Here is a 13,278-nt window from a genome sequence, read left to right as displayed (position 1 = left end):
AGCCTTCATTCACACCTGAGTAGAGCTGCAGCTAATTATTATTTTCAACATCGATTAGTTAGACGATTATTAAGTTCGGTTAATCTGATAAAAAAAATAAAAGAAATTTTGAAAAATTGCTCCAGTTATGGGACTACTAGTTTGTATTGAGATTGCAGTCCACAGGAGCAAGCTTGGAGCGGTGGAAGTAAAAAAAGAAAAAAAGTGTGGTGTACAATATAGTGAAATGAAAAGTGTAAAATTATGCAGCAATGAATGCAGAATGGCATCGGCTATAGAGGACTACAAAACCCAGCAATAGTACATTATACAGCACAATGCAGAATACCACCAGCTATAGAGTACAACAAATCCCAGCAATAGTACATTATAGCTGGCGGTATTCTGCATTGCACTGTATAATGTATAATTGCTTGGTTTTGTAGTCCTCTATAGCTAGTGGTATTCTGCATTTGGAGGAGGTGCAGAGCGTGGATGCAGGCGGGTCTGGCAGCGGCGAGCGTGAGGTGGGGAGGAGGTGTGGCACGCAACCTGTTTGGAGCCGTGAACAGGGCCAACCAATCGGAAGCCGATTAATCTATGATTGAAAAAGTTGACAACTTTTTCAATCGATTATAAACGGTTATGACGATTAGTTGTTGCAGCCCTACACCTGAGGGTTTCGTCACCTGTTTCCTGAAGAGCGACAGGACTCAACATAAGGAATCCCATTCTTGTCAATGAAGCTTGCCCACACTGGAGGTGTAGCTTGAAGCTCACAATAGTACTTGGGAGAATCGTGCATTTTTCACCCCATAGACTTTTTAACAGGAGTGCCTGAAAAAACCACAAGTGTTTTTTGCAAGATTTTGCTCCTAATAACTATATCCTCCTAGTAGCAGGCTTCCAAATTGCCTGAAAATGCTCATGTGTGGGGACTAAATCGTATCTAAACTGAAAACCATGTACTGTAGCTTCCCATTCTTCTGTGGTGGCTGAAGTATTTTTTCCCCTTTTTATATTAACCTGATCATCCTGCCAGTAACACTTCCAGTTCTAGGATGTCACTCTCTCATTGTACTGGATGATGCTCACTCATTGCTCCTCTATAGAGTACAATATAGGGCACCTCCCCCTCTCCTTAGCTCCATGACATAGGCAGCGGCGTTCTGTAGTCCACAAAGAAAATACAAACTGATAATAGTGCAGCAGAGGCGCACAGGATGTTGGCAGGGTCAACGGGTATCTTTATGTACTTCTCAAACAGATATAACAACACTTTCAGTTGTACGGTCCACAGACCAAAAGGGAGCAGATAAAAAAAAAAATGTAATTGTTTGGGTTTACATACATGGTAATATACATGCTTTGGATGCAGTCAGGTTTGTGTGTGTTAAGTTCTGCAGTGCGTGTGGGGAATGGCCTCCTGTTCTGGGTTTATACTTTGTCTCTGTGATGATTGGATTGTTGTGTGCTTCTTATCTAATATTCTGCTATTTTCTGTTTCAGTGCAATGAACTGGAGGATGACGAGTCCTGCAGTGGCCTCACAGACCTTACACTCTCATCCCTGGATGTGGGAATATTGGGAACCCTCCAGGGGTACATTGACAATTCCATCATTTCTATCATTGATGACAGTGCAACTCAGGCTGAGGTATGACTTCCAATATCCTTCTACCAATCCTGCCCTGGTAAAAGCTGCTCGCAAAGGAGCTTTCCAGTTAGTACTTTAGTTAATAATTTTTTGCAAGATGTTGGAGACCCTGCCACCAATTCATTTCAACAACTATCGTCCCATAAGATTATATGTGCATGGAATGTATTGTAGGCCTGTAAAAGCCTCCCTTGTGTACCCCCAAAAGCCCTGAGACTATTACTGCGCGCCACCATCCTGTCAGTGTCGGCAGCCCTAGCAGAATCGGAGCTAGCAATCAATTGACACTCTATAGCAGGGGTAGCCAAACTCTGCTCCTCCAGCTGTGGTGGAACTACAAATCCCATGGGGCATTGCAAGATTCTCACACACATGACTCCAGGAGAGAGATGCATCATGGGATTTGTAGTTTCACGACAGCTGGAGGGCCAAAGTTTGTGTAGCCCTGCTCTATGGTATTCTCTTTCGATCCTCCCCGACTGCTACATAAATGATTATGTGGGGGGGGGGCTTCCCTGGAGTAGCTTGGCCAGCACAGAATGTAAATAGATCCTCCCACAAGAGGAGAGGGGCATGACATACAAGTGCAGTGAAACCCCCTCCTTCTTGCAATTCATTGATAACTCCTCCGACTCCATAACCGAAGGTCAGGACGAATAGTTTGCAGTAGCCTGTGCAATTGCACCTGCCACCCACAGATCGCCATTACAGTGCTTTGCAGGCTCCAGTGCAAAAAGTAGTCTTCATTTTTCATTATGGGTGCACTTATTTATTTATTTTCAGAAAGCACAATATGCCTTTTAACATGCACTTGGTAAACCCTTTTTAACTGTTTCCAAATACAGGTGACAAGAGCGATCCTAGTGTGACATCATGTTTGTTTGAACACTACGGGCTTTGTAAGTCGTCTTGTTTGTAACTCTTTTATGTTGATCATTGCAGAACAAAGGCCACTTCAATGAGGAAAACGAACTCTCTCTTCTGACAGCCCTAACTGAGATATTGGACAATGCAGATGATGAAAATATGTCACCATTTGACTCCATTCCTGATACAGAACTTCTGGTGTCATCAAAGGATCGGGATGGATACTCAGTAAGTCTCTTGTTCAAATCCTTTTATAGAGAATCTTAAAGTAGCCTCTGTGCATCACGGGGTGACCTATCTCACCCCCGTCACTCCTAGTAGTAACATTTCCTGTTGATAATTGGTGTCAGGTGTGACAGAGGAGATGCTCACCCCACATTGTGCTGTACATAGATTAAATAACAGCCAAATGTGCAAGGAGACAAGAAAATAGTCACTCGCACTCCAAAGCGAAATCCAGTCAATCACTTTATTGACTATGGTGATAATATCCCTAAGCACTCAATGTAATATGGTATATATCGAATTGTAAATGTGCAATGAGTTCACGTATGAAACATAATTTCTCTTTTATATATTAAAACCCTCTCCCAGTAGTTGCTGCAATACACTTCATCCGGTATTGTAAAGCTTACTACAGAATTGCTGCTTCAATGTTACTTGAAACATTGTAATGGGATTGGTTAGTATTTACTGCACAATGACTGGTGATATTATTTAGGAATTTAATGCTGTCATTTTATGAGAATGAAGGTTTTATGAGAATGGAATATTATTATATTATATTACAGGTATTTATATAGCGCCGACAATTTACGCTTTTACATAGCGTACATTCACATCAGTCCCTGCCCTCACGGAGCTTACAATCTAAGGTCCCTATATCCCATGCATACATAGGGGGCCGATTTAGACAGGAGCCAATTTACCCCTTCCAGCATGTCTTTGGAGTGTTAGAGGAAACCGCAGTACCCGGAGGAAACCCACGCAAGCACAGGGAGAACATGCAAACTCCTTGCAGATAGTGACCTGGACGGGATTCGAACCAGGCACCCCCAGTGCTGCAAGGCAGAAGCGCTAACCACTACGCCACTGTGCTGTCACAGGGGCTGATTTTATGAAGAACTTTCATGTTAACAGTCATATAAGTAATTGTGTAAAGATGTCACCAGCACACCAAAATCCTTCTTAGGATAAGTAAATGTTCATCTATTGAAGTTCCTTGTCTGCTAAACAACCGCTTTCGGGGCCACAGGGTCCCTTCATCAGGCTTAGCATTGGTGTCAATGCTAAGCCTGATGAAGGGACCCTGTGTGGCCCTGAAAGCGGTTGTTGATGAACATTTGCTTATCCTAAGAAGGATTTTGGTGTGCTGGTGACATCTTTACACAATTGCTGATATTTGCGCCGCCATCCGCAGTCACTGCGAGCACCCCCCCACTACAAGGGATTTTTCAGTAAGGAATGCAACAAGGAATAGTATTTACAGTCCTATAAGTAGTCCAGTTGTCATAAGTGTGTCTTTTTTTTTTTTTTTGTTTTTTTCCTTTTTTATCTCCCTTTTCTTCATCAATTTTTAACATTCTGTTTTCAGGTGATGAATAAGCAAAATTTGTCAAGAATTTCCACTGTTTTTTTTTTTTTTTTTGTATTTTGCCTTTATTAAACAGCACTGAGATGCAGTATATAGAATGTCATAATAAATTCCTATCATGTCCTTTTTTTGTTTTTTCCCCAAGTAATCTTCCAGGACAGCATCTGAGAGTCTCAGATGCTGTCCTGGAAGATTCCTGGAAACCAAGTTACCAGGTACCTAACTCAGTTTTTTACTCCTATTTTTTTACCATTTACAGAAATTCCTCAGTCTGTCCCGTACACCACCTGATCGAGAGATTACTTCATTGGATGACCAGCGTTGGGTTAATTATGCCAAGGTGAGAAACTTTAAAGCGTATTTGAAAACAAAATTAAAACAACATTTTGCACATCTATGCAATGCATGCACATTTCCCCAATGTTAACCCTTTAAACGCAATAGCAAGTACAGAAAGATAACGTTTGATGTGCCAGACATATAGTGTCTTCCTAACATCCTATTTGACATGACAACACAATGGGAGGAATATATAAAATCTGGAGCTGCTGAGGCAACCAATCAGCTTCTCTCCAGTTTGTAGAGTTAAACTTTGACAATGAAAAGATGGAATCTGGTTACTATGTGCCGCTGCTCCAGATTCTGCATCTCTCTCCCCCCCCATGGTAATTGTGGCTTTGAATTTCAAAGGATGTGTTGTCAGCCCTGCCTACTTCATTCTGAATTGAGAAAGCTGGTTGGATGACCAGCTTAACGTCTTCTAGAAAAATACAGCAAGTCCCATTTTGATTTTCTACAGATTGAAGTTGTGGTTTTGGGGTTTTTTTTTGTTGTTGTTTTGGTCATCCATTTTTTGTTGTCAATATCTGTGATATACTAAATAAAAGTGTTTACAATAAAGTGCAGGTTTTTCAGTATCACAAGTAGTCTTTGACTTATTAAAAATCTAAAGCAATAGGAATTATGCTTCTGCTTTTTTGTTTTGTCTAACAGGTTGATCGTCGCTGTCCCGGGCCCAACTGGGATCTCTTTCCAGACACCGTCAACTCTACCCCAATAAGACGCACCAGACAGAAAAGCGTAAGAGCATACTTACCCTGCAGAGCAAGAACAACGCATACCCAAGAGCGAAGCGACGGAGAAGAGGAGGAGGTTCACCACCCAGAGAAAATACAATTACAGATCCCTAATTTGCTGCCTGTTGCTAATGACTCTTCCTTAGATTCTGAAGATGAAATTGTTGATTTTGATGATGAACATCACTCGAGGCACGGCACCCCTTGTATCATTAATACTGAAAATGTCCCTCTTACCGATCTGGTGAAATACATGCACCCATATTGCCTGCCGGCTTTAACTGCGTGTCTAGATCCTGAAGAGGAGGACCTCATGGATGAAACGGTGTTTCTTGAAATTGTGTCCGATCAAGGAGACTCAATAAGAATCCCTGTAGTTGTTGAAGAGCCAGGGGACTTGATAAATTACCAGTCGTCAGAAGACACTATCCCTGTACTCAGTGCTTTAGAAGATGTGGTTGCAAAACCCCAAACTCTGTCCACACGCGAGTCCACCTCAGAACAACGTGTTCCTGAGGTGGATGTTAATCATGAAGGAAGCATTGGTGTAATGGAAGACGAAGAATCTTCTGAATCGGTTGAGGACAAAATTATGGAAAGCATACCAGAAGTTGAGAACACGCCCACCGAATCTTTGAATGTAGAAGAAACAGTTGACAAAGTTTCTAATAAAGAAGACCAAACGAATATGGATAGTAGATTAGATTTAAACTCTAAGCAGAATAATGAGGAGGTTATGGTACCGGTTTCAGACAAAGAAAAGGTGTTCAAAGGAAAGAAGTCTACCAAAGATAAGCATCTCAAGAGCTCAAAGTCAAAAGCTAAAAGCAAAAATAAAGGTGCCAATGAAGGCAAATCACAAGAAGTTCAGGAAATTGTTGCACTGCAGAATCCCGCTCAGTCTACTACATGCCGATCAGGTAATCCTTCACTGCAGGAGTCTGACTTCTTGATAAAGACATTGGATAAGGTGAAAAAAGAATCAGAGCTGGAACTTCAGGCCTCTAAGATCCGCAGCAAAGCAAGGTCTCGTCCTAGCTTAGACCATCCAGAGAAAAAAATGAACTTCGAAAACATTAAAAAGGAGGAAAAAACTACTTTTGTAGATACTGAACAGCCCAAATGTATCGTAGATGCAAAAGTTGATCCTGTCTCAGAGAAGAATACTGATAAAGATGAAGATCTAAGCTCCAAGTCTGACATGATTAAGGAGCATGTCGCCAATGATAAAAGCGACAGCCAGGACATTGTTTCTGAAACTGCCGATATTGGCTTGGAGGGTACGTCCAATGTGGAGCCAAATGAAACTGTCCTGCAAGTAAAGGACTCTAAGCCCAAGTCACTTAGTTTAAGTGAATACAGGAAGAGGCTTCAGAGCCGAAAACCTAACCCTGATCGAGAGAATGAAATCTCATCCTGCAGCAAGTGGCCTTCTCTTCCTGAGCCACCCACAGAGTTAGCTGAACTTCCATGCTTGATTGTGCCTGCAACATCAAATAAAGCAGCCGTCCAGGGAAAGCCAAGCCCAAGTAAACCAGAAAGCTGCTGTGCACAGGTTGCCCCAGCCACCTCCAGTACATCACCACCCATTGTCCCAATGGCCCCTATGACTACTCGGGAAAACCTTCCACAAAAATTGGCTGACAAACCATGCTTAAATGCTATGGATACAACACTGCCCCCTATGATGCCTTTACAGACAAACATACCACCTCCATTTTTTCATCCTGCATGGCCAACTGTACATTCACAGCCACCTTATTACCCCGGTGTACAATCTTTGCCAGTAGTTCCTCAGTTTCCCAACACCTTACCTCCAATGATGCCCATGCAACCACCCCCAACAATGATGAGTTGGCCTCCATTTCCCCCACCACCCATTGCAATTGGTCCTATGCATCCTAATGGTTGGCCTTCTGGCCTGCCACCACCTTATTGGCCGAATCCACCAGTGCCCCAAGGATTGCCTGAAATCCCTGTTCCTTTCAATATAGCAAGTCAGCTTGGAGTACCCGATCAGAAGTTCCCACAGGATGCTAAAGTTCCATCTAGGGAATGTAGCCCTCAAAAACAAAGGCCAGTTCAAAAACCTGCTGATGGTAAGAATGGAAAGAAGGAACGAAAAGCGGCTGAAGCATCAGATGCTATTAAACCTGGTGTTTCAAATAAATGTGACCGTATAAATTCACATTCTAAATCCGGGTTACAAGTTTGTTCAGAGGTTAAGAAACCGGATTCTTCACTGGCACAAGCTAAAATGCTGCCAGAGTCTAAGAAGACAAGTCTTTCAATCCCTGACCTAAAATCTGCCAACGAGGTGGTCTGCAAAATCATGGAAATTCTAAAAAAGGCCCAAAAGTTTGGATTTCAGATAAACCCGCCACTTCTATCAGTTGCTCAGAAGACTGAGAAACCTACTAAAGCTCACGAATCAATGGAGGTCAATATATTAAAGTCAGCTGACCCTGAGAAGGCCAGTGTTAGTGGCGTTGGTGCACAGAGCCACCCTATGCCTGCCATAGGCAAACCTTCAGCCTTGCCCGTTGAGCAAACAAAACCTGAAGCTGCTCCAAGCACCCTTGTAAAAGAGGAGAAAACCTTAATATCTACCGTTGGTGAAAAAACAGTTCCAGCATCTGCCCCCCTACCAGTTGAAGCACTTTGCACCCCCTCTGAGGCGTTAGTTTCTAATCAAAAAGAGCAAGCAGAAAGCTTTGCTGGTGAGACAGGTAATATTTTTGTGTGGTAGAAAGCTAAATGTTGATCTCTGTCCTGTACATTGAACTTTCATTATTCATATATTTTTGTATTTATTTTAAGGCATTGAAGCATCTGATTTAACAAGCTTGCTGGAGGAGTTTGAGAAGTCTGAGGGTAAGCCTGGTTTTGTTTTTAAGGAAATCTTTGAAAGTCATTTTTTTTCTTTGAGTGGCTGTTGACTTTGAAATGACAATATAACTAGTAGAGGTTACTCACAGCAAGAATTCATATTCCTTCATTGCGTGACTCTTAGGGTCATGGAAACCCGTACACTTTTAAAGGACAGGTGGACTTTAGGCTAAAAGCTGCACTTAAACTTCCCCTTCAGGTGCCTGCTTATCTCCTCCTGATGGTGGTGGCCATCCATGGGGTTTACAGAAACAGTGCCAAATCTTCTCACACTGCCTGCACAGTAACTTCCCATGTCCCCTTACTCCCCTACATTCATTTATATATATTCTGCATGGGGAGTGAGAGAAGATTTCTGCCCACTGCCATCAGATGGAGGTAAGTAGGCACCTAGTTGGAAGTTTTAGTTTAGAATAATTTGGGGGGCTACCTTTTTGGAAGTTTTCATTCGTAACTCGCCCTTTTAACCCCTTCGTGACTGACTACGTACAGTGTACGTCGCCAGCATCTGGGCTGTTTAAACAGACTCCCGGCGACTTTTGCCGCCGGGAGTCTGTTTAAACTTGTAGAGCCGACTGTCGGCTTTACAACAGAAGCGATCCTGGCGACTTACCTGTCGCCAGATCGCTTCTGCGTCCCGAAGAAGGGGCCGCCCCCCCGCCGGGCTCCGTTGCCCCTCCTACGGGCCCGGGACCGGCGATCTTTGTGTCCGCGGGGAGCTGGGGAGGAGGTCGACGAACTTCCGTTCATCGATCCCCTCCCCGTTCTATGGGACCGGGAGCGATGCAGATTGCATCACTTCCGGTCCCTGGGCTGTCAGTTCTGGGCTCCTGCAGCCCAGCTATAAGCTATTGAAGTGCGATCTGCACTTCAATAGCTTATTTCCAGTGTAAAGGTGACACTGAGGGTCTTTTGGACCCCCAGCATCACCTTAAAGAGGACCTGTCACCACCATCTGCTATTACATGGGGGGGCTTGCAAGCCCCCCCATGTGATAGCAGTCAAAGTAAAGTAAAAAAAAAAAAAACCAGTTTTTAAAATAAAAATGAAATAAAAAAAATCTAAAAATAATAAAAAAAAAAATTTAAAGTCCCCCACCCCCGCGAGCACGCGCGTCGCCACGTAAACACGCGTCGGGTGCGCCTACGCATGAAAACGACGAACGCGCTACACATGTTGGGTATCGCCGCGCACGCCGGAGTGAGAGCAATAATTCTAGGGCCAGTATTTTGGGGTATCTCTAAATTGATGACCTGTGGGGGCTTTTAAAGTGTCTTTTATTGACTTTTTGGGGTACTGCAGTTTTTCGCCGTTTCACGGTCGCACGCAATCTGTAAACTGGGCATGTTGGGTATCGTTTTACTCGTTGTAACCTCATCTTTTATATTTCATTAAAAAAATGGGTAATTTGTTGTTTTGGGGCATTTAATTAAATTTGTCACTAAATTTTGGGGTTTAATAAGGAGTTGCGCTAATATTGCGCAACATAAAAATTTTCAACTACCACCATTTTATTCTATAGGGTCTTGGCATTCAGAAAATATATAATGTTGGGGGGTTTTATGTCATTTTCAGGCCTAAAATGTGGAATATAACATGGGTGCAAAAATGGAAAAAAGGGCCTCAGTCATGAAGGGGTTAAAGGAGAATTGAGGAGAGTGAAAACCACTCATAGTTCGAGCCGCCGTGTGACAATTAAACTGTCACACGTTGGCTCAATAGATCGGGAAGTGAGCGAAGGCAGATTGTTGACTGTCAGTCACGGCTCCCTGCGGGGATTCCCCGCTCCGATCCGCCAGCGCTGACTGGAGGAACAGACGGGGGAGGGGGCGGGCACAGCTGGCTCTGCCTCTAGATAGGCAGAGCGAGCTGTCAATCACGCAGCTGGGTGGATCGCGACAGTATTGTCGGTATCTGTCCCGGCTGCAGCGCTTTCAGTATAGCGTGAGCTGTAACTCGCGATATACTGAGCTTTGGGTGACGGGAGGACCCTTAGGAGAACTATGGGGGAAAACACGTACCCCATAGTCCTCTTAGGGTTACCTGTTAGGATAGATGTATGGAATTGGCCATTACCAATATTTTAAAGGTTACATTGCATTCACCCTGATCTGTTTGACTGCTTAGCAAGCCACTGGCCCTGGAACAGATATGCTGGTTGGCAGTTTTACTTCCCTAACTGCATGCATGTTCCAGGTCAGTGACATAACCACTCAGTGACATAACCACTAAGTAATGAAGAGGAAGGCTTTTAGAACTTGTAACCTTAAAAACAAGTCAGTAGCGGTGGTTCATCTTTCTATAGTGACACATTCTCATTGTAGCTTGTATAAAGATATAATTGATTTTTGTGGCCATTCCAGGTACAAATATTAAATTCTTTTATTTTGGCCATTCTAGATACATGTATCACATTATTTTATTGTTTAAGATTGTTTATGTGCATTGGGCAGCCAGAGGGTTATCTTCTAGTTTGTACCCTGTACCCCTGACCATAGCCTCGCTTAGGGACACGAATCAGGAAGTGTTGCTATCCCATTGTCTGAGCAGAGTGTGCTTAGTTTGCACTGGGCTCTTGCTGGGAATAGCTTTCTCTGTAGCATGTCAATTCACAGGGATCAAGTGCCTTCATAGGGATGTCCATGGTCTAACCCAAATAGACACGCAACAGGGTGAGTGTAATAGAAAAATTATCCATCCAGTATGGAACGGAGGCAGAACCCAAAGCGAATAAAGCTGTGGTTGAGATGTAATCTATTCTCGCTCCTGCCTCCAGATTCTGCTCAGAGATGTGATGCAAAGGATTAAATTGAAATTGCAAACAAATATTTCAGCCAGAGAATTGTCCCCAAATGTTTATTAAATGTGGCTTTTTTACCTAGTCTGTGTGAATAGAGGGCGAGTGGTTTTGGCTGACTGTAGAAGATGAGATACGGGGATCTTGGCCTGATGATGGGATGTCCCATGTACAGATGATTACTAGAGGGAACAGTAAAAAATCCCTTTATGAAATTAAAAAAAAAAATACTTTTAGGTATATTAAGCAGTGGTGCTTATTAGAATGACCCTATAGCTTGTTTTCTACTTTCATTGCCCTGGGACAAAAAAAAAAACAATATAGGGAAATCACATTGTGACCTTCTGAATTGCTGTTCTGAGTAAGATGTTTTGTGTGTGCGGTTCCTGTACTTGCTCTCAGTAGTTTAACACATTTGGTTCTTTTCAGCTAAAGATGAGGAGCGTCTGCCTCCCAGTCCTGATAAAATGGCTGTAGGAAACTCTGGGTAAGTGTGAGAGTTACCCTACAGCTCGACATTGCCTCCTGTCATAGATCGTGCTCTGCTCTATGGCACCTTGGTTCCTTGTTATGTTTGTGGGCTTTTGTTTTGTAGGGAAAAAAAATGAGGGCTGCAACTATTATTTTCATAATCAATTTAGTTGGCCGATTAATTTTTTCGATTAATCGGCTAAAAAAAATATCTTTTATTTAAAATTAAAATACACAACTGCAGAGTTACAGACATAGTTTACTTCAGAATAAAAATGCACTGCACTGGAATGTATGGCATTGCAGTACCTCGTGTTCCAGTGCGGAAGATCGCACTGCGGACGGGAGGCGCTTTTGGCGTGCATTGAAATGAATGGCTGTGCAACGCAAATCCTGCAGCAGAACTTATGAAGCCAAAACAAAAAATAACTTTCTTTTCCCACCTTGTTCTTATTGTTATTAATTTTTAACGGTTTGTATTAGACAATTAATTAGTTTCATGGAATTAAAATCTGAATGGAAAAACCCCAAGCCAATATAATAAAATAAGCATACTTTTTTTTTTTTTTGTTAAATAACACAGCAAAATTTGACAAAAAATACAATTATAAAATTGTATATATAAAAGCCCAGTCATCAGTTTAGCGTTGACCATGAATATTGCTCATTTGTGGCGCACACACTGCGATACCTGACGTGTAAGACAATTGTCATTTTCGTACGCAAGTGCACCCGACTTGTGTTTCCGTTAGTATGAGCGAGTTTGCGGAGTCAGGGGACTGCCTGCTATCAATCAGAAGAGGAGGGAACGGAAGGAAAACATTCTCCAATAGAGGGCCACAGGATGGGGGAGTGAACAGGGGGAGGAGCAGTCCGGGGGAAATGTAGAGGCACAGCGGTCTCTCCCTCCCGCTGGGTGCCGGCTGCAGACAGACCACAGCATGCAGGGGCCCCCAGCAGAGCAGCGCATGAGTGATGTTTTTATTTTATTTTTTTTGGAGTTCTCACAGCAACAGGTTCACTTTATTGCCCCCTCCCCAATTACACCTTATCCACTTGCCTGTACTCCCCCTGCATTTGCCTGCCAGGAGCAGACATAGCAGAGAGAACATATGGGTATGGGGAGCATGGAATTTCACAGGGCAGTGCCGTTTTGCTGCCTAGTCAGCCATCACTTTCAATTTGAGGCAGAGAACCTCCTGCGTAACCTCAAGTAGCAACCAGAAGCATACATGGCTTCCTCTGTCTTCCCACCCCCAATGGCCCAGTGGCCAGATGTCAATGTGTGACCGACTTGTTTTTCTATCCTTCAATAGTAATGATTTGTATGACACAAAAATTACTTTGCCTATTGGTATTTCCCAGTAGAAATCGCTCATGCGCAATAAAAGCTACATATGCTAGAAGTATGATTTTATAAAGAAAATGATTTTTCTTTTTTTTTTTCTTGGTTTCTGATTGTAAAAAATCCAGGGAGGTTGTTGAAAAATGCAATGTGCATGTTTTAGCAGCAGGCAATAAACAAAACGCATGAAGCGTAAACAGCAGCTCTGCAAAGGATTAGAATAGGTTATACTAGTGGTCTGCTTTGTATAGCAGAGTTTTAGTTCCTCAGAAGAGTTTGCAGTAGTTCTGTAGGCACAACAGTTTTGTATATGATTAGAAATTGATATCGTTTTTTTTTTTACTCTTGACAGATCTGAGAAGCCATTGGAAAAGAAGATTCCTGTGGATAAACATCTGGCACCAGAGCTGGTTAATACAGCTGGTGAGTGGACATCCATGTTGGTCTGTCTCGTTGCTTGCCTTCCTTTTTGTTTCTACCCTGATACATGAAGCAATTTCTGAGTTTTGTTTTGTGTTCGATTTATAAATAAGTTTACTCATATCAAAATTGAAACGTGAAGCCCGTCTGGGCAAAGTTTCCCCTCCCTTGCCCTTCTCCCCCC

The 13,278-nt window shown here is 42.9% G+C and overlaps 1 protein-coding gene across 1 annotated transcript in view; it reads left to right on the top strand.

Moving 5' to 3' along the window:
• The first annotated feature begins 1,434 nt into the window (after window positions 1-1,434).
• The window catches only part of PPRC1 (peroxisome proliferator-activated receptor gamma, coactivator-related 1), a 25,092-nt gene continuing 13,248 nt past the window's right edge, over window positions 1,435-13,278 (top strand). Inside the window, exons 1-7 of the mRNA XM_018553170.1 lie at window positions 1,435-1,635; window positions 2,578-2,730; window positions 4,356-4,436; window positions 5,090-7,901; window positions 7,993-8,046; window positions 11,288-11,345; window positions 13,027-13,097. Coding sequence (XP_018408672.1) covers window positions 1,435-1,635; window positions 2,578-2,730; window positions 4,356-4,436; window positions 5,090-7,901; window positions 7,993-8,046; window positions 11,288-11,345; window positions 13,027-13,097 — 3,430 coding nt within the window. The remainder of the gene's footprint in view (window positions 1,636-2,577; window positions 2,731-4,355; window positions 4,437-5,089; window positions 7,902-7,992; window positions 8,047-11,287; window positions 11,346-13,026; window positions 13,098-13,278) is intronic.

This window comes from Nanorana parkeri, unplaced genomic scaffold, assembly GCF_000935625.1.
Source record: "Nanorana parkeri isolate BGI_ZX_2015 unplaced genomic scaffold, ASM93562v1 scaffold113, whole genome shotgun sequence".
NCBI classification, from domain to species: domain Eukaryota; kingdom Metazoa; phylum Chordata; class Amphibia; order Anura; family Dicroglossidae; genus Nanorana; species Nanorana parkeri.
Note: the sequence above shows the minus strand (reverse complement) of the source record. Positions and strands in the feature narration are given on the sequence as shown.